Below are 25,772 nucleotides of genomic sequence, written 5' to 3'. Positions count from 1 at the left end.
CAAGTTATGGAGGTTCAAGAGTCACTTCATTAAATGATAAAATGTGTAACCTTAATTAGTTCCATAAGTTACAAAAATAAAGAAAAGTTACATTCTTTTATTAGTTTAAAGTCTTCCATAACTTGTCCTCAAGTTATGGAACTTGAAGAGTTTTTTTTTAATTAAAACTACTTTAAACACATAAGTTATGGAATTAATTAGTTTTGAATATTTTCAAAACTTGCCCTCAAGTTTTGGAATTTGTAAAGTTTTCCCCATGAATACTTTAATTCCAAGTTAGCCCTTAGAATTTTAAAAGTTAAAATTCAACCCTTATACTTTATAGTATTATAAGTTAATAATAAATATATGTATAAGAGCAAGTCAGTCTTACCGTTAGTAGGCCTCATTCACGAAGCCGATCTATAAGGGGGTATAAGGTTACTGCCTATAAAATGGCAGTTTAATGGGTGTCCACTCTCACCCACCGCTTCCTTGACTGGTGGAGGGTCGTTAGCCGAACGGGTAGGACAAGGACTATAATTCTCCCTTCATTAAAAGTATTAATGATAAATACTAAGTAACTAAACACTTATAAATTCCCAATCTTAGTTACTTAGGAAAATGTGAATAAGGTGCTAATCCATGAAATTACACTTTGCACTTTGTTTAAACCGTTAGTGGAGCGTGTGTGGTTAACCGGCACACTAACCTGGATTTAACAAAGTAGGCAAAGGGTAACTTAATATTTATCATAGTATCGGTGGAGCTCGTATGGTTAACCGGCACATCGATTGAGGGGTAAATATTAAGGGTGCCAAGTATATTTGCATGGTTACTTCACACCTTGTTTTGTGATCCTCGGCATCCCAGTCACAAAACCTGAAGGGCACACTCGAGATTGAAACATGCCATTGAAAAGTTCAATGAATCTCAAAAGATCTAGGAGTTTCAAATCCAATTAAAAACCTAATTACATTATTTCGTTTTTCATGGTGGAAATTGGTAAATCGTCATTTACCTACCTTCAACTATTTTATAACTCGGATTACGGCATCCCTCTTCCAGTTATAAATAGGTTGTTGGATCCTAGCCTTAATATTTCATATTGGGTGTTATATTAAGGACTTTAGATCAACTATCTTGAATATCTCCCAAAAGATGTCTAGTTCAGACATCTATGATCTTCCCAAATCTCTTGGAACTTTACTTCCTCCACCTCCTCCAATTATTATCCCTAACCCACAAGTTCAAGGTCACTCAAGCCCTAATGGCAAGCAATGTCTATGTGTGATCACATCTTAGAGATGAAGTCACATATTGACAAGCTGGGAGAGTTGGGTGTCAAAGTCTTGAGAAAGTTGGATGTTCAATCACTTTCTAAGTCACATAGTGAGTTCCTTTGGGACTACTATGAAACAGACTATGACATGAACCTTAATGATCATATCTATTTGCTTGGTGCTGCTGAATCAGCAATGATTTGGAACGATAGTAAAGCAAATTTTATTAGAAGATCAACTTCCCAAAAACTGTATGGACAGTGACAATGGTGACACTGGAAATCCAGAAAAAGCATTCTTTTCCCAATGGAAAGGGATTGGCCATTGTCAACCCGGTTGACCAAATGGTAAAGAGAAAGGCTAAGTCTGAGATAGTCCCATTACCAAAGGGTCCATATGTTTATTTTGCCAAAGGAAGGGGCGTTGATTGCAAAGCTGCCAAATTTACCTAAGGATGTTAAAGTCAATAAGTTTAACTCTACATCAGGTAGAGCCCATTATCTAACTCTGTTAAGTTCTATTATGAGATTCTCATTACATGATGTGACTGGGTCACATGTTGATGCTTTAAGAATCAAAGAAAAGTGAAGAAACTTAAAGGAAGTACATGCTGATTCTGATCACGAAGATGGATTTCGATCGCATGGTTTGGTGATCAGAATTTTTGAAGCTGTTACTTAGGAATTATGATATATTGCTTAGGAATAGATAACAACAAGTTTTTCATATGCATTTGCATTGTAAGGATAAGTTTTTCCGGAAGTTTTAAAATAAAAAACAGTTTTGATTTATTTATTTTAAGTATCCTTACAATGGCATTTGTGAAAAAACTGTTGTTTATATGTTTCCATTGATAGCAATATTGGAAAATAGATTTGATTCTTTCATTTGTGGTAGTGTCATAATTTACCAAATAATAAAAGATTCTCATTCCCAAGGCTTCAGTTGGATAGAAACTTGGAATCATGCAAGTTGAATAGTATGATGAATGAGAACTTTCAAGCATTGGAAAATTAAGACTTGTTGACATGGATGTGTGAGTCAAGTTAAGGACTAAAGGGATCGAGTACACATTCTTGTGCACTGGTCAAGTCCACCACAAAGCTCGTTAAGACTATTCGTCATGATTTACTAAATTTTAGTAAATATGGTTATACTTACAAGTTTAAGTATAATTCTGAAACATTGGAAAAGTCTCAATGTATGGCAGAACGAATGGGAAGAATCAAATTAGGCAGACAGATAAAAGTTTCTCAAATCTGAAAAGATGTGAGAGTACTTTAGTATCATGTTTTGTGATCATCTTAATGATTAAAGAACCACATCACAATTGGTCTTCTAAGGACATCTTAGTGCATTCTTATGACTAAGAAGAGGAGTCATGAATTGTTGAAATGGTTAAATCAAGAAGATGAGTCATACTTCGTTTCAAAACAAGTCTTAGAGTCATACTCCAAGACTATAAGTTGAGTGACATATCTTAAAGAAAGGTTTATAACACTTGTCAAATGTAAGAGTAAAAGTGTCCTACTCTTGTACATTTGAAGTTGGTAAGTTGTGATGTTTTGGATTAAACAAAGACCAACTAAGGCCAATTGTGTGAAGTGTTTGTCTTGATAAAGAATCCGCACTATCTCTTGAATATTTGGCAAGATAGTCTTATATGTCAAGAGGACAGTGGGAGTCTTAAAGATCCTAAAAAGAATTTCAAGAACTAATCAAGAATAAAACCTGAGGTTCTTCACTAGCACACGACTTGAGGTTTATAACCTATCATGTTGACATATTCTGTGCCCATTCCAGTTAAAGTTGGCTTTGCATAGGAGTTCTGAAAGTTCTCAATTGGTTGCATAACAACTTGGAAGCAATGGCAGGCCCTGTACTGCCAGGTGGCAAGAAGTTAAGATTGCATAAGTTCAGTCCATATGAGTTTGGATTTGTCATTATCCTTGTCTTGTGACTATGGTTTTGACGATTCACATGGATAAGAACACATACACCATAAAATCTAAGGGTCATAAGGTTTCTCTCTGATTCATGAAAATGATGGTGAGGAAACACTTCCACCAAGTAGATTTGAAGCAGATGGCAAAAGGTCTAAAAAATTGAGACTATGATTACGGCATCCCTTTTCATAGTTCTGAAATTGTTTAGACACACATGCATGCTATCTAAGGAAAGGTGTATGATTTTGATAAAGTTTTATCAAAGCATCTCGTATCAGAAATCTGAACTTTGGTAAGGAAGTCAATAAAGTATTGATTTCTAGAAGTCCAGCTGATTTCTGAGTACATGTCAAAGCTAGTGGGAGCATAAGTGTTATGCTAATAATCATCATGTTAGTGGGAGCATGATAATTATTGTTAGTGTTGCAAGTTAGCAATGTTAATTATAGAAAACAAAAGTTTCAATTCGTGAGGCTGCAGGGATTGAAAAACTTGTTTTGCTATAATTAAGGGAGAGGATATACTTCATTTCAGTTCTAAAGGCTTAGATTGAGACCTTAATCATCTTTAGTCAAGAATATATATATATATATATATATATATATATATATATATATGAATTTCATGTTGGATTGGTTCAACTTAAGGAAATTCTATATATTGCGTTCTCAAAATTCGATTATGATTACGGCATCCCTCTTCATAGTCAAATTTTGAAAACATGGCAAATAAAAATAGTGTAGCAAAAGACTGGTCTAGAATCATGTCTTTATGTGAGACATCATGAATCGTGTCCCATTTGCTTTGGCTACAGGATCGATTGCATGTGCTATAATATTTGTCCTTTCTAAAATTTTCCTAATGCCTGGGGCATTAAGAAGGGAAAAGGTCTAGAATTGGATATGACTAAAAGGATTAAGCAATTGTCGAGGACAATCTAAGGTTTACCAAAGATTGGTTGCTCAAGGACAGTTGGAAGTATACTGTTAATATTGGAAGGACCATATTGACATATTCTGAAAAAAGAGGCATCTCTTGTTCAAAAGTGATAGTCAAAATGAGAATATGGAGTTGTCTCGATAGGTGGAAGTTATATGTGTAAGATTAGAAAACTTAATGCAAGAAGCATGTTCAGAGCAATGTACTTTGAATATGAGACTTAGTTTCCATGGAGTGGATCTCCATGGGAATACCTTATAATGACTGTTGACAAGTCTTTGTGACTTTGTACATATTCATTACAAGAGGTCAGTGCATATAAGTTTAAAATCTAAACAAATTTCGATAAATGATAGGAATTTGAAATTCTTACATTTTTTGATAAGGATTTGGGAGTGTGAAAAGAGAATCATTGAAAGTATGTTCAATCGATATAGTTCACAAAGTAAGGATCATAGACAAACATAGAGTGCATACTTGGTGTATGGCAAAGCTATTGTTTAAGAAAAAACATAGTGTACATGCTTGGAGCATGGGACAACTAGTGTTTTTAATTCAAGTATAAAGTTGATAAAACTGAAACAATGAATAATGAGTAATCAGTATGGTGATAAATAAAAGTGTTTATTTATATTCATAGGGTTTGATACCATATTTGATACATTTATTCTTGTGTTTCACTTTGCATGTTTTGACTTCCAGAATAACTAAGTCGCTCTTCCTGAATGATTAAGTTATTCAAACCATCCACAGTCGGTCATATGTTGGAAGTAGATATGAATCAAGACTGTCATGGGTTGGCTTGTAGAGGTCCAAGTTGGCGGACAAAGTTGTGCTACAACACTCATGAGTTCTCATAAGTTCTGAGTACTGGATTCAACCCGCGCTCATTTGAATCACTTCATGGATTTTATCACGAGTGATCATGAGACGATAATATCTTATATTCTTCAAACCTAGAGATATGAGTTGTTACTATGAGTTGGTTGTACATTGATTGCACGAAAACGCATTCGGTAACTCGATGTTATAAAACGTGCCTTTGTGTATGATTCAACAAGTAGTAGAACAAGCCATATGAGTCGAAGTTTATCCATTCCTTTTACCTTCGGGATAAAAGCGATATCTGTGGGCCCCTCGATGATTTAAAGATGATACATGTGAGTGCTTGGCCAAGCCAGGACTGATTTGATTTGTTCAATCAGTCAGTCATCATGAATCGGAAATCGGGAAACAACAAATGGACAGAGAGAATGATTGATAATCCATGTCTCAGTCCATATGATATCTAGAATGGAGGAATATATGATCCCTTATCTAATGGACAAGTCATTGACAAAGGTCAGAGTTCATCGACAAGGTCAGAGTTCGACAGAAGCTTTTGAGAGCTACGATTGCTGATCGGTTCCTGAAGTCATACGCAATAATAGTTTTAGACTTATCCAAGTGGGAGACAGTTGGATTAATGTCTAAGTCCATAACTATAATTGGTAAGACTTGACCCGACCCGGCATGGTCCATTTGGGTTGCATGGCATCATGCATTTGGATAGACTATAATGAGAGAAATAACACTTAAGGTTGGTTAATATATTATAAGTTCTAATATATTAATAAGGTTATTTAATTAGTATTGATCAAGAATTAATTTGGAATTAATTAAGTGATCAAAAGGAGACTAATTAAATATATGGGTTGATTGTGTAAATCATTCATTCTTATATATGTGGGCTTGTGATCCAAGATTCCTTATGTTGGACTAAGTCCATGGGGTGACCCATGGATACTCCATGGAGGTTAAAATCCATGGAGCATAAGGAATGGGTAAAGTTATGAGTTACATGGTGTAACCCTAATAGCCACCATATAAAAGAATCCCATGGCTCAAGAAATCGTGCACTAATGTGTGAGTGTGAGGGCTAGACGATTTCAAGGAGTGTTCAAGTTTCTCTCAAGTTATTCCAAGTGTATTTGGTGTTGTGTGAACCATTTGAGGTGTCACACTTGGGGCACTAGGCACTCAAGCTTTATGAAGACATTCTACACCAAAGAGGTATGTATTCTATCTTGTTATATTTATTATTTTGTATGCTAGATTAGGATAATACCTTGGATGTTCATAATTGTATGTATAATAGAGAAAACATAGATCCAAGGTATTTAGGGTTGCATGTACACTTAGGAGTGTTAGAATGCTCAAAACCCAACAGGATTGGTTCAACTAAAGGAAATTCTATATATTGCGTTCTCAAAATTCGATTATGATTACGGCATCCCTCTTCATAGTCAAATTTTGAAAACATGGTAAATAAAAATATTGAGCATTCTAACACTTCCTAAGTGTACATACAACCCTAATAACCTTGGATCTATGTTTGTCTAATAATCATGCAAAGTTGAATTCCAAGGTTATATTCCTATCTAGCATACATGGGGAACATTTTTAACTTGAATGAAAGATAGAATAACTTACCTTGTTGTTGATTATGATCCTTGAAACCTTGTGAGCCTAGCACCCCAAGTGTGATGCCTCAAATGCTTCACACAACACTAAATGCAAAGGAGTAAACTTTGAGAGAATCTTACACTTGCAAAATCGACTCTAGCCCTCTTGTTTCTTATGTGTCGCCAATTTTGGTGGAGAATGGGTTTCTTATATAGTGTTGACACATCTAGGGTTACACCATGTAAACCCTAATGTGTCATGACTCTTCATTTCCATGACCCATGGGTTTGTAACTCCCATGGAGCATCCATGGAGCATCCTATGGGTGGAACCCAACTTGATAATCCATGGAGCCTCTTAGCCCACTATATAAGATATGGAAGATTTACATAATCTACCCATATATTTAATTAGTTATCTTTTGATCACTTAATTAATTCTAAATTAATTCTTGATCAAACTAATTAAATAATATTATTAATATATTAGAACTTATAATATATTAATAAACCATAAGTGTTATTTCTCTCATTTTAGTTTATCCAATTGCATGGTGCCATGCAACCCAAATGGACCATGCCGGGTCGGGTCAAGTACATACCAGAAATAGTTATGGACTTAGACACCTTATCCAACAGTCTCCCACTTGGATAAGTCTAATAACTATAACTGCAATACTTCAGGAACCGATCGGCAATCGTAGCTCTTTCAAGGTCTCTCGGAACTGAGAAGATGATGATACGCCATTTAAGATAAGTGATCATATAATCCTCTGTTCTAGATATCAGCCGGACAAATACATGGAACAATGTCTTACTTATTGTCCAGCAGTTTGTTTCCCGATTTCCGATTTGTTTGACAAACAACTTAATTGAACACATCAACTTAGTTCTGACCGGGCCCGGTACATAGGTCAAAACAAAATCATCGAGGGGCCCAGATATCAGCTTCTAATCCAAGAAGGAACAGATAAACTTCGACTCATATGTTTGTTCTACTACTCATTGAATTATACACAAGAGCACGTTTTATAACATCGAGTTACCAATGCGTTTTCGTACAATCAATGCATAACCAACTCATAAGTAACAAATCATATATCTAGGTTTGAAGACTTATATGATATTACCGTCTCACGATCACTCGAGATAAATTCCATGAAGTGATTCCAGTGAGCGTGGGTTGAGTCCAATGCTCAGAACTTATGAGCACTCATGAGTGTTGTAGCCATGTCCAACAACTTAGACCTCTGCAACCAATCATGACAGTCTTGATTCATACCTACTTCCGACATATGACCGACTGTGGAGGTTCGAATAATATGATATACCAAACATAATTATTCTGGAAGTCAAAACATGCAAAAGAAATATAGTAAACGATCGACAAGAGATAGCAACACTTTACTCATAAATAAAACACCTTTTATTCATCATCTAATGTCAATTACACTTTACAAATTTCAAGGTTATCTAACTACTAAATCTAATATCATCCTTCAGCCCTATGCTCCGAGCATGCTGGAGATGCTTAACCCGAGTCAGTCCCTTCGTGAGGGGATCTGCTGGATTCTCATCCGATGATACCCTCTTTGCCACGAGGAGTCCTTCTTCTATTCGATGTCTGATGAAATGGTATTTTCTGTCGATGTGTCTGGATCTCCCGTGATCCCTTGGTTCCTTGGCTAAGGCAACTGCACTTTCACTATCACAGAAAATTTCCATTGGCTCTTTAATAGCTGGTATGTACTGAGTCTGTTCCATTGATTGAGAGGGAAAGATTATCTCAGGAGTATCTGTCACTGAATCAGACGACAGAGTCGATGACGGAAATCACCAAGATGTTTACTAAGAGAGCCCTTTTTTGCCCTGAGTATGCTACTTCGGAGCAGGTTCAATTTTCATGTTACTTGAGAATGCTCAAGATGGAGATCCGCGAATTTGTATCTGGACAGACGTATAGCTCTCTCTCTCTCTCTCTCTCTCTCTCTCTCTCTCTTCGAGCCGTAGGCTTTCTTTTGGAGGAGAGAGATTGAGATTGAGACCCAGACCAGAGAGAAGACGCAGACCCCGGTTCAGACACAGCTAGCAACGAAGCGGTTCAAACCTACTGATTCGTGATCCGGAGGGCAGAAGGGCCGTACTTTTGGCAAGTATGGGAAGGTACATGAGGGTGTATGTCGATCAGTGACTGCATGCCACAATTATGGTAGGCAGGTCTATTTTTTAAGGAAGTGTCGTCAGCCGCACCAGTAGGCCCCATCGTCAGGCGCTCGTGTTTGTTATCATTATAATCAGGTGGACCATATAAAGGCTTAATGTCCTTTACTTGATTCTATGCTCGTGTAGGCACCGGCCCCATCGACACTTCGGATCACGGACGGACGTCATGGAAGAGATAAGGCCCCGAAGGCTAGAGGTCATTCTTTTTAGCTCACTGCAGAGTAGGCCAGGGCGGCGCCTGACGTCGTTACTGGTATGTTTTCATTTATTATTCCGTCAAGTTATTTCCTGTATGCTTATGATTGTATTTCTGTTAGGTACCTTTTTAGTGAATTCCTTGCTTGCTTTTGTGCTTTTTTGACTTGGGTGCGAGTCAGTCCATTGTGTCTTAGTCCTTTAGTAGGGGTTTCGATATGACTCTTGGGGAGCTGGAGTGCCCGTTGTGAGTTTCCATCGCCAACAAACACAAGGTTTCTGGTTCGAGTGTTTTTCGGTATTGTACTTTGGAGATATTTGGGGTGTCTTATCCAATTGACTTAATTCCCATCCCTATGGGGGATGTGTGCGTGATTGTAGGGATGGGTTGGTTGAGCAGGTTTGGAGCCATGATCGACTGTGAGAGACAGCTGGTGAAGTTCATACCCCAAGTGGGGGAGAAATGACTATTTATGGCGAGGGTACTAGGGTTGGTTCAGCCTTTTGTTCAGCTGCCAAGGCTCATCAGTATCTTCAGCACAAATGTGTGCGTTATCTCGCATATGTGGTAGACACTCAGGATGAGGGGAGAGCTTTGGTTTCAGATGTGCCAGTAGTCAGAGAGTTTCCAGATGTATTTCCAGAGGATTTACCCGGTATGCCTCCCGTGAGGCAGGTAGAGTTCAGCATCGATCTGATCCCCGGTGCGGCCCCGATTGCTAAGGCGTCGTATCGCCTCGCACCACCAGACGTGCACGAGTTGTCATCTCAGCTATAGGAGCTATTGGGAAAGCAGTTTATTAGACTGAGCAGTTTACCCTGGGGAGCATCGATTTTGTTTGTAAAGAAGAAGGATGGGTCTCATCGTATATGCATAGACTACCAGGAATTGAACAAGTTGATAGTGAAGAATTGTTACCCACTCCATAGGATTGATGACCTCTTCGATCAGTTGCATGGTGCATCTTGGTTCTCCAAGATTGATCTGAGGTCGGGCTACCACCAGATGAAAGTAATGGATGAGGACGTGGAGAATACAGTGTTCCGAACTTGTTATGGTCACTACAAGTTCGTGTTGATGCCGTTTGGGTTCACCAACGCACCTAAAGCGTTCATGGATTTGATGAACCGGGTATGCAGGTCGATGCTCGAGCCATAAGTTATTGCTTTCATTGATGATATCCTCATCTCCTCCACGACCAGGGAGCAACATGAGGAGCATCTTAGAGAGCTACTTGGAGTGCTAAGACAAGAGAGACTTTATGCCAAGTTATCCAAGTGTGAGTTATGGTTACGTGAGGTCCAGTTTCTGGGACATCTCGTCAATCAGAACGAGATTCTAGTCGATCCAGCCAAGATTGAGGCAGAGATCCAGTGGGAGGTTCTGAAGTCCCCATATGAGATTCAAAATTTTTTGGATTTGGTTAGTTACTGTAGGAGATTTCTTCAGGGTTTCTCCAAGATTGTTGTTTCTCTAACTTGCCTGACAAAGAACAGTGTGGATTTCCGTTGGAAACTGAGCAGCATGCTGCATTTGAGACTCTGAGAAGGAAGTTATGTGAGACCCCGGTATTAACCCTTCCTGAGGGTGTTGAGGACTCTGTAGTATTTTGTGATGTATCGATCACGATTTTAGGGGCGGTACTCATGCAGCGGGGTAGAGTCATAGCATTAAGTCATCTAATAAAAATTTAGCTTAACTACAAGAATACTACACAATTTACATAGTATATTAAAATCAACAATACTATACCATTTTCAAAATATATAATGTTTAAGTTAACAAAGTATATTTGCAAATGTAAATGTATCATGTATCGTTGCTATGTCTTATATATTTTTTTAATTAGTGTATACACATGATTTAACAACATTGTATAAAACAGAAATATTGATGAGGAACTTAAGAAATTCAAACTTGTTTTTTTTAATCAAATTGCCTCCCTATGCTTTTAAAAAGTACAATGACCATATATATATATATATATATATATATATATATATATATATATATATATATATATATATATATTTCAAACCATGTTAATTTTGTAAAACATTGGGACGCAATCCTAGTTACTCATCTTGTAGATCAAAAAATAAAAATAAAAATCTAAAATAAAAAATAAAATAAAAAATCCGAAAATTCTTTTTTGATTATTATTTTCGTCATTTTATTTACCCAAAAAAAATTAAAAATAAAATAAAATAAATACCGTTTTTTTAAACATACGTGAAATATTCTAATAGAATATTACACTTTAAATATTCAAATGTAATTTTTAAAATGTTAGAATATTCTAGTATTCTACTAGAGTTGTTATATATGTTAAAATATTCTAATATTATACTAAAATTGTTAGAATTTGTAGAATATTCTAATATTCCATTAGAATTGTTTAAATATTTGTAGTCTAATATTCAAGTAGAATTTGTGAATATTCTAACAATATTTTTGTAATTTTTATACTAGATATTTTATTAGAATACTAGAATATTTCACAGATTTATATATATATATATATATATATATATATATATATATATATATATATATATATATATATATATATATATATATATATAAAATGGAGTTTTTTATTTCTTTCAAAAAGAACCATAATTATAAACATATAGGTCATAATGTATTTGTTGGAAATTTAGAACGCTAAATTGCAAGTTGAAAATTTTTCTTTGTCTCATGTAGGCTAAATTGAAAGTTGGCTATTTTTCTTAACTACATGGAGTTTTTGATTTTTTGATTTCTTTAAAAAGGAACCATATGTTGGATTTGTTAAAATTTAGAAGGGTAAACTCTAAGTTGGCAAATTTTTTAAACATATGGAGTTTTTTATTTGTTTCAAAAGGAACAATATATAAAAACGTATAGGTCATAATGTATTTGTTGGAAATTTAGAAGGCCAAATTGCAAGTTGTCAAATTTTCTTACTCTCGTATAAGCTAAATTGCAAGTTGGCATTTTTCTTAAATATATAGAGTTTTCTATTTCTTTCAAAAGGAACTCTATACAAAAACATATAGGTCATAATGTATTTATTGGAAATTTAGAAGGCTAAATTGCAAGGTGGTAATTTTTCTAAGTGTTATATAGGCTAAATTGCAAGTTGACAGTTTTTCTTAAATACATGGAGTTTTTGATTTTTTTTCAAAAGAAACCATATACATAGACATATAGATCATAATATATTTGCTGGAAATTTAGAAGGCTAAATTGCAAGTTGGTAATATATATTAAATATACGGAGGTTTTGATTTCTTTCAAAATGAACCATATGTAGACTTATAGGTCATAGTATTTATCAGAAATTTAGAAGGCTAAATTGCAAGTTGACAAATTTTTTTAGTCTCATATAAGTTAAATTGAAAGGTAACAATTTTTATTAAATACATGGAGTTTTTGATTTTTTTTCAAAAGGAACCATATATATAGGTGTATACGTCATAACGTGTGGGTTGGAAATTTAGAAGGTTAAACTGAAAGTTGGCAATTTTTCTTAAATACATGCAGTTTTTGATTTCTTTCAAAAGGAACTATATATACAAACATATAGGTCATAATGTATTTGTTGGGAATTTATAATGTTGTAACACCTGTTGCCAGGTATTTTCATTTCAACCCTTAGTACTTTAAATTATTACAATTTAGCCACTTACGCTGAGCGTACCAGTTTTGTACGCTGGTCATAAGTTAGCATGAGAGTCGTGGCGGAGGAGGAGTACGTTGTGCGTACATGTGGGTACGCCAGGCGTACTCGTGGAATCCTTAAACCCTAAATTTTTAGGGTTGTGTCCCCTATTTAAACATCTTAATCCCCCTTGGACCTCCTTATGACCAACCTCCATTCCTCTAAACCCTAAAATCGAAACCCTTGCCCTTGTAAGTGAGATTTGAAGCTTGAGAGTGATCATTGAGTGTTCTTGGTAGTGAAGGAAGATCATTCAAGAAGTGGTGGTGCATTCAAGCCTTTAGATCCAGAATCTACATCTCTTTGTTCATCTCTTGAAGGTATAAAGTTCATACCTTGGAGCTTGTTTTGCTAAATCTTGTTTAGGCTTAGATTTATGTTCTTTTTGTCCCAAAACCTTGATCTTTGTTAGTATGGAATACTCCATAGAATATGAGTTGTCCTTTCAAACGTTTTAGGGTGCTTAGAGTCATAAAAATGTTAGTTTGGTCCTTTCCTTTCTTCCATGCTTGTGTTATGGAGTTTTTTGTGATGTTAGAAGTTAGAGTTTTGGGATTAAGCTCTCTTTAGCCATGCAAAGGCATAAAGTCGAAGACTTTATGGATTAGGACGTCCTTTAAGGGTCAGATCTGAGGTTGGAGTAAATCTCTTAATGATTAAGACCTTAAAAGTTAAGTTTTGAGATAAAGCCGAGTACGCCGAGCGTAATCCTGGCTACGCCCAGCGTAGCCAGTTGCGAGCCCAATCCCTTCCTTCCTTGCGCTCTACGCCCAACATAGAGCTGAGTACGTCGCGCGTAATGATCAAAGAGCTAACCTTTGACTTTCTTTGATTTTTTGACCTATTATGCCTTAGGTGGATTTGTGAGGGATTTTAAAGGGGCGAAACGGTATTTTGCCCTAAATGTGGATTAGAATTGTCTTGGGATTAGTGGAGTATGGAAATTACCTTAATTATTAATTAGGGTTAATTGGTGTAATTATTAGGCAAAGTCTAGTTTCGACAGTTCGGGTGTGAGTTCTATCAGTCATCTGCGCGAGGTGAGTCTCTTCACTATTCTTGCTTGTGTGGTAGAATATATTTATGTGATGACCAGCTGGATCTATGTGCTATTATTGTGATATGTGTTATTGTGTGTTATGAGATTTCGGGTAGTCTCCAGGGTTGCTGATAACCCACAAGGCATGTTGTTTGCCCACTGAGACTTTGGGTAGTCTCCAAGGTTATTGATAACCCATAATTGTTTATTTTGTGTTGTGTTGTATGTGGTATTTTGGAGAACTCACTAAGCTTTGTGCTTACAGTTGTTAATTAAATATGTTTCATGTACTTCTGAGGATCGCGGGAAGGGGAATGCTTGATTGTATACATTCGCCTGCAGTTTATGATTCCAGATATTTTGGGACACTCTGATATTTTGATGATGATTTGTATTTGAAATTTGCGATTTTCTTGAGATGGTTTTTATGAAAATGTTTTTATATGAATTTAAAAATGAAAATTTTGGTTTGGAAATTGGGATGTTACAAAGGCTAAATTGCAAGTTGGCAATTTTTCTTAATCTCATATAGGTTAAATTGAAATGTGGCAATTTTTCTTAAATACATGGAGTTCTTGATTTTTTTTTTTATTTCTTTCAAAAGGAACCATATACATAGACATATAGGTCATAATGTATTTGTTGGAAATTTAGAAGGCTAAATTGCAAGTTGGCAACTTTTTTTTAAATACATAGAGTTTTTGATTTGTTTCAAAAGGAACAATATATAAAACCATATAGGTCATAATGTATTTGTTTGAAATTTAGAAGGTTAAATTGCAAGTTATCAATTTTTCTTAGTACCATATAGGCTAAATTGCTAGTTGGCATTTTTATTAAATATATGGAGTTTTGATTTCTTTCAAATGGAACTATATACAAAGACATATAGGTCATACTGTATTTATTGGAAATTTAAAGTGCTAAATTGCAAGGTGGTAATTTTTCTTAGTGCCATATAGGCTAAATTGCAAGTTGACAATTTTTATTAAATACATGTAGTTTTTGTATTAAATACATGTAGTTTTTGACTTCTTTCAAAAGGAACCATATACATATACATATAGGTCATAATGTGTTTGTTGGAAATTTAAAAGGCTAAATTGCAAATTGGTAATTTTTCTTAAATATATGGAGTTTTTGATTTCTTTCAAAAGGAATCATTTAGAGACATATTGGTCATAATGTATTTACTGGAAATTTAGAAGGCTAAATTACAAGTTGACAAATTTTCTTAGTCTCAAATTGGCTTAAATTGCAAGTTAATTTTTTTCTTAAATACATGGAGTTCTTAATTTCTTTTAAAAGGAACCATATACAGAGACATAGATTAAGGGATGAGCTAAATTGCAAGTTGATAATTTTTCTTAGTCCCATATAGGTGGGTGAAAAGAACTAAAAGAGAGTTTATAAGGTTTTTCTCATTTTAAGTCTTCAAGACTTTAGTTGAGATTAAGGGATGAGCTAAGCCCACACATGAATCTAGCTAGGTTGAGACGTCGTATCTAGGGTTTTTACCCTAGTCAAAACTCGTGTCATGTTGTAAGCCGTGATGTCGTCACAGATCGCTTTTTGGCAGCTCCTTAGGGTTTCCGTGACTATAACCGCGAAATCGAGATCTCTTCTTCTTCTTCTTCTCTTTGCGATTTGCAAGTAGACGTTTCAGTTCTTGCTCCGAGTTTTCGCTTTTTATTTATCGGTTCTTCCATAGTTTTTGGAAAAAATAATAATCTACATTAAATACTGGGTTTTAGGATGAAGCTTACAAACATTGAACGACGTAAAAACCTTAAAACGCTAGACTCATTTCGTTGCAATTTCAACAACCAAGAATCAACGATCTTAGGTTGTTTTTAATTTTTCCGTCTCGTATTTAATTCGTCCAACAACGGGATATTAATGATTAGTTAACAAAACTTGGTCATTAACTAATACTAATCTCAATTACTATTTGAGACGATTCAACATGTAATTATCAATATTATTTGTTTGCTTGTTGACATTTAATATTAATAACGATTTGATGATAGTTTACGATATTAATACCTTATTTATATAATTTTCTTTAAAGGGTTTGTAAACACTATATTTACTGCCGTCCACCATCAATATCATACAAAATTTCTTAGTATGAAATCACTTCTTTAGCTATCACTCAACATCTCGTTATAAACGTTTACTTTTCACTTCTTGGTACGAAACAATTCTTGAAAATATTGCTTTAGTAATCATCTTATACAAATAAATATAAATATATTTTAACAATTATGATATCTTTATTTAAAACAAACAAAGCATATCTTATATGATTAAATATAACTATAATTTAACAATTATGATTTTTTTATTTGAAACAATCATATCAACAAATTTTATAATTTAATTAATCTTCATCTAAAAAAATAATAAATATTTATTATATGAGTATATAAACCAAAATTAACATCATACATATATTGTTTATTTTAAAATATCGAAACACTTGTAATATGTAAAAAATGTTTGGTCTAGGTTTTTACAAAATTAAAAAAAGTCTTATTACTTTATTTCTAAAAAATTCATCATTTACTTTTTTGTATAATTTTTTTTACCAATTGAAGTTTAATCGGTGCATTTGATATTCAAATTTGAATGATTTTTAACTTTTGATAAATATAGTTTAGAAAAAATAATTTATCATCATTATATTCCAATTATACAAATAAAAGCTACATGTCCAAGCTACTAGCTACCAACTTTTAGTTTCTAGCTATTTTTCCGAACACGTCATTTATCTTAATTTGGTCGTTATTCATTTGTTGTACATAGCTAATCGGTATACTTTCAAATAGTTGTCCTATGTTACCAAATAAAAAAAACGTATTAACATTCTTAAGTCATCTAATTAATATTTTGCTTTACTTAGTATATTTGTTAAAAATTAACAATACTATACCATTTTCAAAATCAACAATACATGAATACGTATAATATTAGTATAATATTAAAGAATAAAAACAAAAACATACTTAGCGTAAAAACTATGGTTGCAGAAATCGGGATTAATCGTTTGGCGTTCTCCAACGACTAGGATTAGTGTGTTTGATGGAAATTAGAGATTAATCGGGTTTGGCGGGATTAATCGGTCAACAAAAGTCAAAAAAGTAAAAAAAAATCAAAAATTAAAAAAAAAAAATTTACTCCAAAATTTTAAAATTTTCAAAATTTCAAATATTATACAAAAATGTTCATATTTTTGTATTTTCAAATTTTCAAATTACAAATTCTCTTATATTCTATTTTTGAAGTACTTATTTTTCTTAAAATATATTAAACTTTGATTAATTTTAATATTTTATTAATAATCTATGGTTCCCGATTAATCCACGCCAAGAACGATTAATCCCTTAACACCAGTCGACCGTGGAGCTACCGTCGAACGATTTTTACAACCTTGGTAAAAACGTAAAAAATTTGCAAACTTCAGGATTTTTTTTTGTGAATTTTTTTCATGGTAACTTAGAAACCTATGATAGCAAATAAGAAGGGTAAAAGTAAATTTTTTTTTGATGTTTTGCAAAATTCCGGTTTTAAGGCATCAAATGATAGGATAAAATAATTTTTTTAAAAAATTGGGGTTTTTATTAAACGTTGCAAGCGTGTCGTGTCGGAACAGTAAACGGGTTGAAAGTGTTTGACCCTAAACCGACCCGTTTAATTAATATGTCGTATCATGTCGACCCGTTTATTTTCGTGTCGGTTTCGTGTTAGGGTTATACCTTGAAATATGTTGTGTCATGTGATGTTGAAACAGAAAAAATAGGAGTTTGGTAGACAGAAAGGAAAAAGTAATAATTGGCAGACAGAATAGATAAAGTCATAGCAAATCCAGATGACAAAATGGAAAGAGTCGGAGTTGGGGAGGCGGAAGACGAGACCATGAGGATGAGAAAGTGATCAAAATGATTGTGTAGTTTGGAAGAGAACGGAAAAACTGAAAATGAAGTATTGATCTAGACGGCTCAGTCATTTTCACGTTACAAAACAACTCAATACAAAGGTTTTCTTTTACTTATGATTTTGGTTTTGGATCTTTCTAGTTTATTTAAAGAATTCAAAAAAATTTGCATATAAATAAGCCGATCATTTTCGAGTCATATTCGAGTTGAAATTCTCAACCCTAATCTTACCCGTTTAATTTTTGTGTCGTATTGTGTCAACTCATTTATTTAAACGGGTTGAATATCTTATCCAAACCCGTTTATTTCGTGTCGTAGTTTTTGTCACCTCTAATTTCTATATCAATATCCATTGTTTTTTTTTTTTTATCAAATTGGCTGCCTACACTTTTTAAAAGTACAATGACTTGATATAGATAGAAAAGTTAATGGACCTTTTCATTTCTTTCTAAAAAAGAACCATATATAAATACATATAGGTCATCATATACTACTATGTTATGACCTTATTTATATAATTTTCTTTCCAACCGTGTGTAAATATTATATTTACTTAGGTTAATGTATATAATTTGCTATTTAAGTCATTTATATTTCAATTGTATCCAATAAGTCATGAAACTTTTTTCAGTTCTCATTACATTATCAAAGTCTATTTCAATTGGGTAATTATCAGATGTCACAATGGACATAATGTGAGACCTTAATAGAAAAATTATGTTATATTGAATGTCAAAGTGGACGTCTCGTACGATTCAACACCAGTCTACCAAGTTGAAATCTACCAAAAAAAATTAGTGACATTAAATACAATTAAATGATATACAACCTAAAACACAAACTATGTATCATTGATAATCATTTTATTACATTAACCCTATTTACACCGTCCACCATCAATATCATACAAATCTTTTTAGTATGAAATCACTTCTTTAGCTATCACTCAATCATCTCATTATAAACGTTTACTTTTCACTTCTTGGCATGAAACAAATCTTGAAAAAACTGCTTTAGATTCAAGAAACGGTTTTCAATGGAATACAAGCCACAAAAAAACGAACCAGTTAGCAATTAGACACATCAGTCACCGGCCTGCCAACCCTTTATTAGGCACGTTTTTTACGTTTAAAATCCAAATTCACAGCAATCAAAAGACCCTAAAAGATTCATACTCTCATGGACCCCACATGCGTTCATAACTTTCCACCATGTGATCATCGATTTCAAGAACTGAAAAGTGACGAATACCCACAAAATTAATCATCTTTTATCCAAACAAGAAAGTAATCCCACTTTCATATAAAGAAAGATCGATGAAAAACGGAGATTTATGCTCTTGAAATCATTCTCAAAAGTAATCCCACTTTCCATTCACAGATTTACAAGCGCATGATGTATATCAAAACATTAGCATACGATCCATGATCATGATGAACTAATTACTAATTTACTACCCTACCCTTTTCCAAACCAGACTTCATATGTGCAAAATTGTTACTTTTTTTTTAATCAAAAAGGGCAATTTCGTCATCAGAAACTGGTGTGCCAGATGGCGTCATCACCTTCCCCACACACCTTGTGTACATCTTTCATTCTTTCAACTGATTTGCATATCCCACTGCAACTCCAATCGAATGAAGCTGCACACATGTTTCCTGCTTGTGTTTTCCACTCGCAATCTATTTGATCAAAATAAAAAATAAAAAGTTATCAAACATTCAATTCAAAGATTACTTAACAAACTATTTTACTAAAACAATAATAAAATGGAAGCATATAAAGATTTAAAAATAATTTACTTATTTTAATAATGTTCAATGCTTTGATCCCATATTTTAAATGACCTTGTAGTTGTAGGGTTTTGAGTCCCTAATAAAGAAAGTAGTTTTTTACCAAAAATAGAAATCAAGAAATATACCCGTAATGTTCATTTGTGACCTAATGAGAAAAATGTAAATTATTTGGACATAAATTAGTGGAAAGTTGGAAATTGTTTCAAGATTACAACATTTAGCACGTGTACAACGTCTTTCGTTACAAACATGGACTTTTCATTATAAGGATGATCTTCATTTCACTCAAGAGTGACACTTGATTTTTACAACATATTATCCTATCTAATCTAACATTTATCAAATGTTAAGTTACTGTTCTTAACGTCTATTCAAAGAAACAATGTGAGTGGCATGGGCTTGAAAAGGAACGACACGGTTTCTCCCCCTCTAAGTTAATCCTCATGTTTAGCAAAGTTAGTAAGGTCTCTTAGGGGATGTATGATTTAAAAAAAAAAAAAAAAAAAAACACTTCTGACAACTTCTGGCAATCTGCTGCGTCGCGCAAAACACTTGACCTTTCGCAGCTGTTTGTTTTTTAAAAGACTTCTGACTTAAAAACTGTTGCGGGTGTGTTGCGCAGCACTAGACCATCCTCTTCAAATCACTTCCCACCTTACTTTAAGTTGTATTATTCAACATAGATTTGTTTAAATTTTTTTCAACGTGTTTATTATTTTAATAACAATTCATGTATACTTTACATAATTTCAAAACCGTTTGGTAAATTACATATAAATATTGTTTTGTGTTGCACAATATTAATAAATTATAAAGATAATTACTAAAATTACCAAATCTATTGAAGCTAACTAAAGAAATAACCATTGTTTTGGAAAATTTAACAAAATAAACATTTTGTTCGCTAAATTAACAATTTTATTCATTGTTATTTAGCAATTATTATGTTTAATTATTTTATATAAACATGTTTAAAAATCATATCATCACAATGATCTTTATATTCGATTTGCATATGATTAAAACTAAATAAATTTTTGATTTAGAATTATTTTTAACTATTGTATGGATAATTTCAGTTTATTTCAGCAGCCTGCAGACGTTAAAAAACAGACTTCTTATTGCAGTTTGTAGACATTTGGTCCACCTCTTCTTCAACTGCAGAAGGTTGAAGATGTGGTCCGCAGACTACAGACGTTTTAACTAAAAAAACAAACACCTTTGTTTCTAGCTTTAAGGCCATGTTTGGCAGACTAGCTGAAAAGGTAGCTGGTAGCTAATAACCTAGCTTATGAATTAATAGTGTTTGGTAAAAATTAGCTTATAAGCTAGATTGCAAATGTAAAATGACATAAATAGACATTTTTAGATATATAACTAAAAGCAAAAAAAAAAAAAAAAAAAACATACTAAAGGGGCTACGAGGTTTTGGAACTAAATTTTTGTTGTTCGAAAATAAAAATAGATATAATTAAGGGCATATTTGAAATATTTTTGAAAAAGCCCCATAAGCTTATTAAAAACTATCTCAAAATATCTTATCAAAAAGTTAGCTTATAAGCTGGTTCATAGACTAAAATGTGCTTATGAAGTTAAGTTAAAGTCAAAGAGAAAGAGGTAATTATAGCTTGTATAAATAGCTAGTGTGTTTTTGTTTCTCATTCGTAATAATTCAACAAAACTTAAATACTTTTACTACTTTTACGACCATAAGGGTTAACATATACTTCAACAACATTCTCCCTTTGAACTCTTAAATCTATCTAAAAATTTCAAAAATCTTATCTTTTTTATATCTACAATATTCTTTGTGACATGTGAAGGAAAACATTATATATGAAGTGGTGGGAATTTTTTTACCCGGGGGTGTTTGGCAACAAAGGCTTCGATCATCAACATGTTCAACATCAAGACCGATAAACCAAGACCCTAATGAAACATCTTCATTTGCATACTTGTGAAGTATGTTTCTAAAAAAAGTTGAGAATTAGATTTAGACAAAAAAAAATTAATAATAATATTAAAGTTGACCAAAAGTGCTAACCGGTTGACTGAAATAAAAGTTGCCAAATCTTTGGAAATCGCATATATTTGTCCCGTTGCATGCCTAAAATACTTGTTTCCATCTTCTCCAAATTTCCAGTATTCCGGTTCATGGTATTTCACCCCTCTGTATTTAACAAATATAAAACAAGGGTAAAATGGTCTTTTTTCAAAGTAAAAAATATTTATATCCACATAATTAAATTATAAATCTTACTTTTGTGCAAGGACAGGACCCGATTTCATACAACCAATATAAACACGAGGTTTTGAACGATGACGAAGCAAGGTGGACCCAATCATACCTGGAGAAAATGACCAAATTACCCTCCTAACCTATTTTAAAGATTTGTTAAATAGATTATAAGTTTGGCTAACCAAGATTGATATGAACATCATCATCGACTTTGATGTAGAAATCAGCATCCCACTTTGCAGCAGCAGTTGAGAAATAAATTTGAGTTTTAGAAGACAACTCATGGTATCCCTCCACGTGGTTCTTCACGTTCAAAATGGTTAATTAGGAAAAATGTCTTAAAGGGTATTTTTGTAATTTGATAAATAAATGGAAGAATAGATACCAGGCGTAGAAAATCTTGATGTTGTTTGTCTTCGATATCAATGGCGTCATCCAAAAGCCCTCCCGATGTTGCACTAAAGCACAAACAATATTAAAATTAGGGTTACAAACAACGTATTTTTTTTATTTGTTTACTATATTGTTTAAAAAATCTACCAAATTAATTACTAATAATTAATACCCACCTGTGTCCTATGACAAATCGTATGATAATTCCCTTTTCTTTCTCCAATCGAAGTAAATCCTTTCCTGAATCGATAAAAACAACAAGTTTTACATGAAGAACGCAAAAGTAAATAAACACAACAATTCGAAAAGGATCAAAAAAGAAATTGAAATTAAAACCTTGAGGCATCCATGTTTCTCTAATGGATTCTCTTCTCCTTCTGCTGCTAAATGCTGTCATGATCCCCATCACAAAGAAATACTTTTGGTGTTGATTTGATGATTCAGGTCTCTTTGCAGATCTTGCTGACGCAAGCTCTGTTTCTAGTGAAGAGATTGTTTTATCTAATGTCCTGAAAGTTTTTATTGTTTTAGAAATTATGAGATTGTTTTGTGTAATTTAGACATTTGATGATTTGTAGTTTCTTGATATAATGTAAATAAGTGAAAGAAGAAAGTTACATGATGACATCATGTGTATGTGAAACTTGAGAGAGAATATCTTTAGAATCCTGTAAAAAAAAATTAAAATATTGTAGAGTTAGAGGTGTAAATGAGGCAAAAGTACAATGTTATAATAGAAAATATATCGATTACATGCCTCATTTTCGCACTCAATAACATGATCCACTTGTTGTTTTTGTTTCTCATCTACTTTGATACGAATGGAACTTATTCCAAACCTACAATAATAAAATGAAAAACATAATTATGACACTTGTAAACAATTGAGCTATGCATATTTGATTATTTTCATTAATGGAGTTAAAAGTTTCTTGTATATGGACAAAAGTTTAGGCATTTACATGAGTTTTCTTTTGTTTTCAAGAATGATTAAAACAAGAGCTTATCCAATTTGAACACACCAATTCTCACAGCTAGTTGATAAGCTAGCTTATTTTTCGAGCTTTTTTAAGTTGTCATGTTTGTCAAGTCAAAAAGTAGTTTAACTAGCTTTTCAGGAGTTTTTTTTTTTTTTTCCAAATATACCCTTAATTAATTATAGAAATCATATTCTTCTAAATGCCATTTTATGACATTTTATATATTCCAGCTAGTTTTTTACCAAACGCCATTTTTATCAGCTATCAGCTAACTTTTCAGCTAGTACAATAAGCTCTAAGAGTAAATAAGCTCAATTTTTCAATGCCTATAATTGGTTTTTATGTGCTCTACGGGTTTCATGGAGTTTTTATCTTTGTATGTAATGTAACTTTAGAAAACAATTAAGCCAAAGGGAAAAAGAAAAAGCTAATCTTTTATTTTTCTGAAGTCTTATGACATTTTGGACATGTTCTAATCTATGAATCCACCATCTTTATGCCCTTTGTTTCCTACTTTCCTTTATTTATGTTTAATGTAAACCTTTTTCACCACATGTTTAAAAGAAACTGCATTTACAATTCGGAATATGCTTATTGATTTAAGGTTTAAGAAGAACCCAAATCTAAGTGAAGCAGTTTAACCAACACCAAATCGCAAAATTCATAATTCTATTCGATTCATTTTCATAAAATAAGCTTCCAAGAAAGTGACATCGAACCAATAAAATAGATGAAACATTCGATCAACAACAAACAAACCATCGCCATTCCCCATCTGGGTCCAGTTCAAATAAAAGAAATTAAAATAAAAATTATAACAAACGCACACAACATTCATCCAAATTTCGAAATACGAATACAAACAAACTTAAAGAATCTAAGGAAACTTCAAACTTGAACACCATATTGTAATTAAGAACACAAGAGTGTATTTTACATACCTGTTAATGAAGATGACACCGAAACAAAAACTAACAATGCAGAACACTGCAACCCATCTGGCGGAGACGCCGGAGACGCCGCCGGAGCTGGACCCGAGCTTGTAGCTATGGGTTTGTTTGGCCCCATACTTAAACCCCATCTCGGAAAAAAGAGAGCTTTTTTCTTCTTTATGCTAATAGTAAAGATAAAATCAAAAAGATAGGTGTTTTTGTTTTTGATTTTGATTTTGATTTTGATTTTGTTTTTGTTTTTGTTTTTGTATCGGTTTTCTTTTAATCGGGTTTTAAAGAGCAGCAAGAACATGAAACGCCATGGGAGGAGACATCGAGGAGAAAAGGCAGCAAGATTGAAGGAGAGAATGAAGGAAGAGGAAAGGTGTTTGTTTGAAAAGGGTACAATATACAGACATCAATGGACAAATGCGGCTAAACTGCAATCAGATTTAATGTTTTACACCTCGAATCTTAATGCAATAATTCGATTCTGAAATGGGTTTTATAATTTAACTCGGAGTGGGTAGCATGTTTGGCTCAAGATCTTTAATTTGAAAAATCGTCATTAATTTATATATAAAATATATATTTTGAATCCCAATGATGCTCGCACAAGCGTACAAACGTATGACAGAAGATTTCGTGTTTCTGTATATGATTTTTGGGATAATGACTATTCAATTATCTTTTTCTTTCCCAATTCGAGTTATCCTTTTTGAATGGATTATTTTATCAAAATAGTCATTTTTGCGTCCTTTTAAAGTTTCTTTTATACATCGTTTAATAGTATTTATTTTGGCTAAACAATAAATTATATTAAATTTGTAAGTATACTATTTTTACATGTTTTTTATGATGCTTTTACAAAGAATATAACAAGATATATAAATAGTCGTATATTTTCAATTATGGTTAATGATTAGTCATCCAATAATTAACAATATGTACTCTTTCGGTGAATAATACACAATAACTATAATGACATTATGACAAGGTTAGTCTAATAAGTACAAGATGCAATGCACATTTTAATTTGAATTATTTTTTTACAACAAAATGTTTATTGATACTAATTTTATGCATTCTTTGTATCTACAATGGGCTTTCATCCAATAATTAACAATAGGTACTCTTTCGGTGAATAATACACAACTATAATAACATTATGATAAGGTTAGTCTAATTAAGTACAAGATGCAATGCACATTTTAATTTGAATTTTTTTTTACAACAAAATTTTTATTGCTACTAATTTTATCCATTATTTGTATCTACAATCGGCTTTCATTCCTTAAATCTATTTATTCTTAATGAATTTTCAAACATATATTGTCAATTAGAATACAACTTTTATCAAGTATAGATTCAAAAGAGAAATTAAAGAAAGTTCAAATTTTAAAAAACACTAGCACAAGAAACCAAATTGTGCACTGACATATTTGTAGAAAAGAAATATATATTACATAGATAGGCAGAGTTTGTTATTAAGATGGGTGAGTGGTGTGCTACATATTATTACACTTTTGGTCTGTTATTTCAGCGTCATATCATTTTTCTCTCATCCCACAAAACTTATTGGAGTGGTCACTTCTCACTACCTCTCATCCCCTCATTTTATTAATATTCAAATATGTATAAATAATATATCAATATCATACTTTATTTATAAGGAATTAAAAATCATAAATTTAGATATATTTTTTATAATTTGGTATATATATATATATATATATATA

General features: G+C 32.9%; 1 protein-coding gene across 1 annotated transcript; it reads right to left on the bottom strand.

Moving 5' to 3' along the window:
- Nucleotides 1-18,941: 18,941 nt before the first annotated feature.
- LOC145120174 (Galactosyltransferase family protein) lies at nt 18,942-24,561 on the bottom strand. The gene is made up of 11 exons (XM_079055984.1): nt 24,043-24,561; nt 22,879-22,960; nt 22,740-22,789; nt 22,458-22,630; nt 22,298-22,361; nt 22,114-22,186; nt 21,911-22,031; nt 21,750-21,837; nt 21,534-21,659; nt 21,350-21,459; nt 18,942-19,375 (listed from the first exon to the last, which is right to left on the bottom strand). Exons 1-11 carry the CDS (start codon nt 24,180-24,182, stop codon nt 19,227-19,229), a joined length of 1,176 nt encoding a protein of 391 aa, XP_078912110.1. The 5' UTR covers nt 24,183-24,561; the 3' UTR covers nt 18,942-19,226.
- Between the last annotated feature and the right edge of the window lie 1,211 nt (nt 24,562-25,772).

Source organism: Lactuca virosa, chromosome 6 (genome assembly GCF_052849685.1).
Source record: "Lactuca virosa cultivar CGN04683 chromosome 6, Lactuca_virosa_CGN04683_v6, whole genome shotgun sequence".
Taxonomy (NCBI): domain Eukaryota; kingdom Viridiplantae; phylum Streptophyta; class Magnoliopsida; order Asterales; family Asteraceae; genus Lactuca; species Lactuca virosa.
This window is presented reverse-complemented; position numbering and strand designations above follow the sequence as displayed.

Excerpts from the sequence above, each read along its gene's own strand:
- LOC145120174 (XM_079055984.1), bottom strand. The coding sequence starts at position 24,182 with ATGGGGTTTAAGTATGGGGCCAAACAAACCCATAGCTACAAGCTCGGG. Across the intron at positions 22,790-22,878 it reads TTATTGAGTGCGAAAATGAG|GATTCTAAAGATATTCTCTC; the intron begins GCATGTAATCGA and ends TTTTTTTTACAG. Across the intron at positions 22,032-22,113 it reads ATCAAGATTTTCTACGCCTG|AACCACGTGGAGGGATACCA; the intron begins GTATCTATTCTT and ends TTGAACGTGAAG.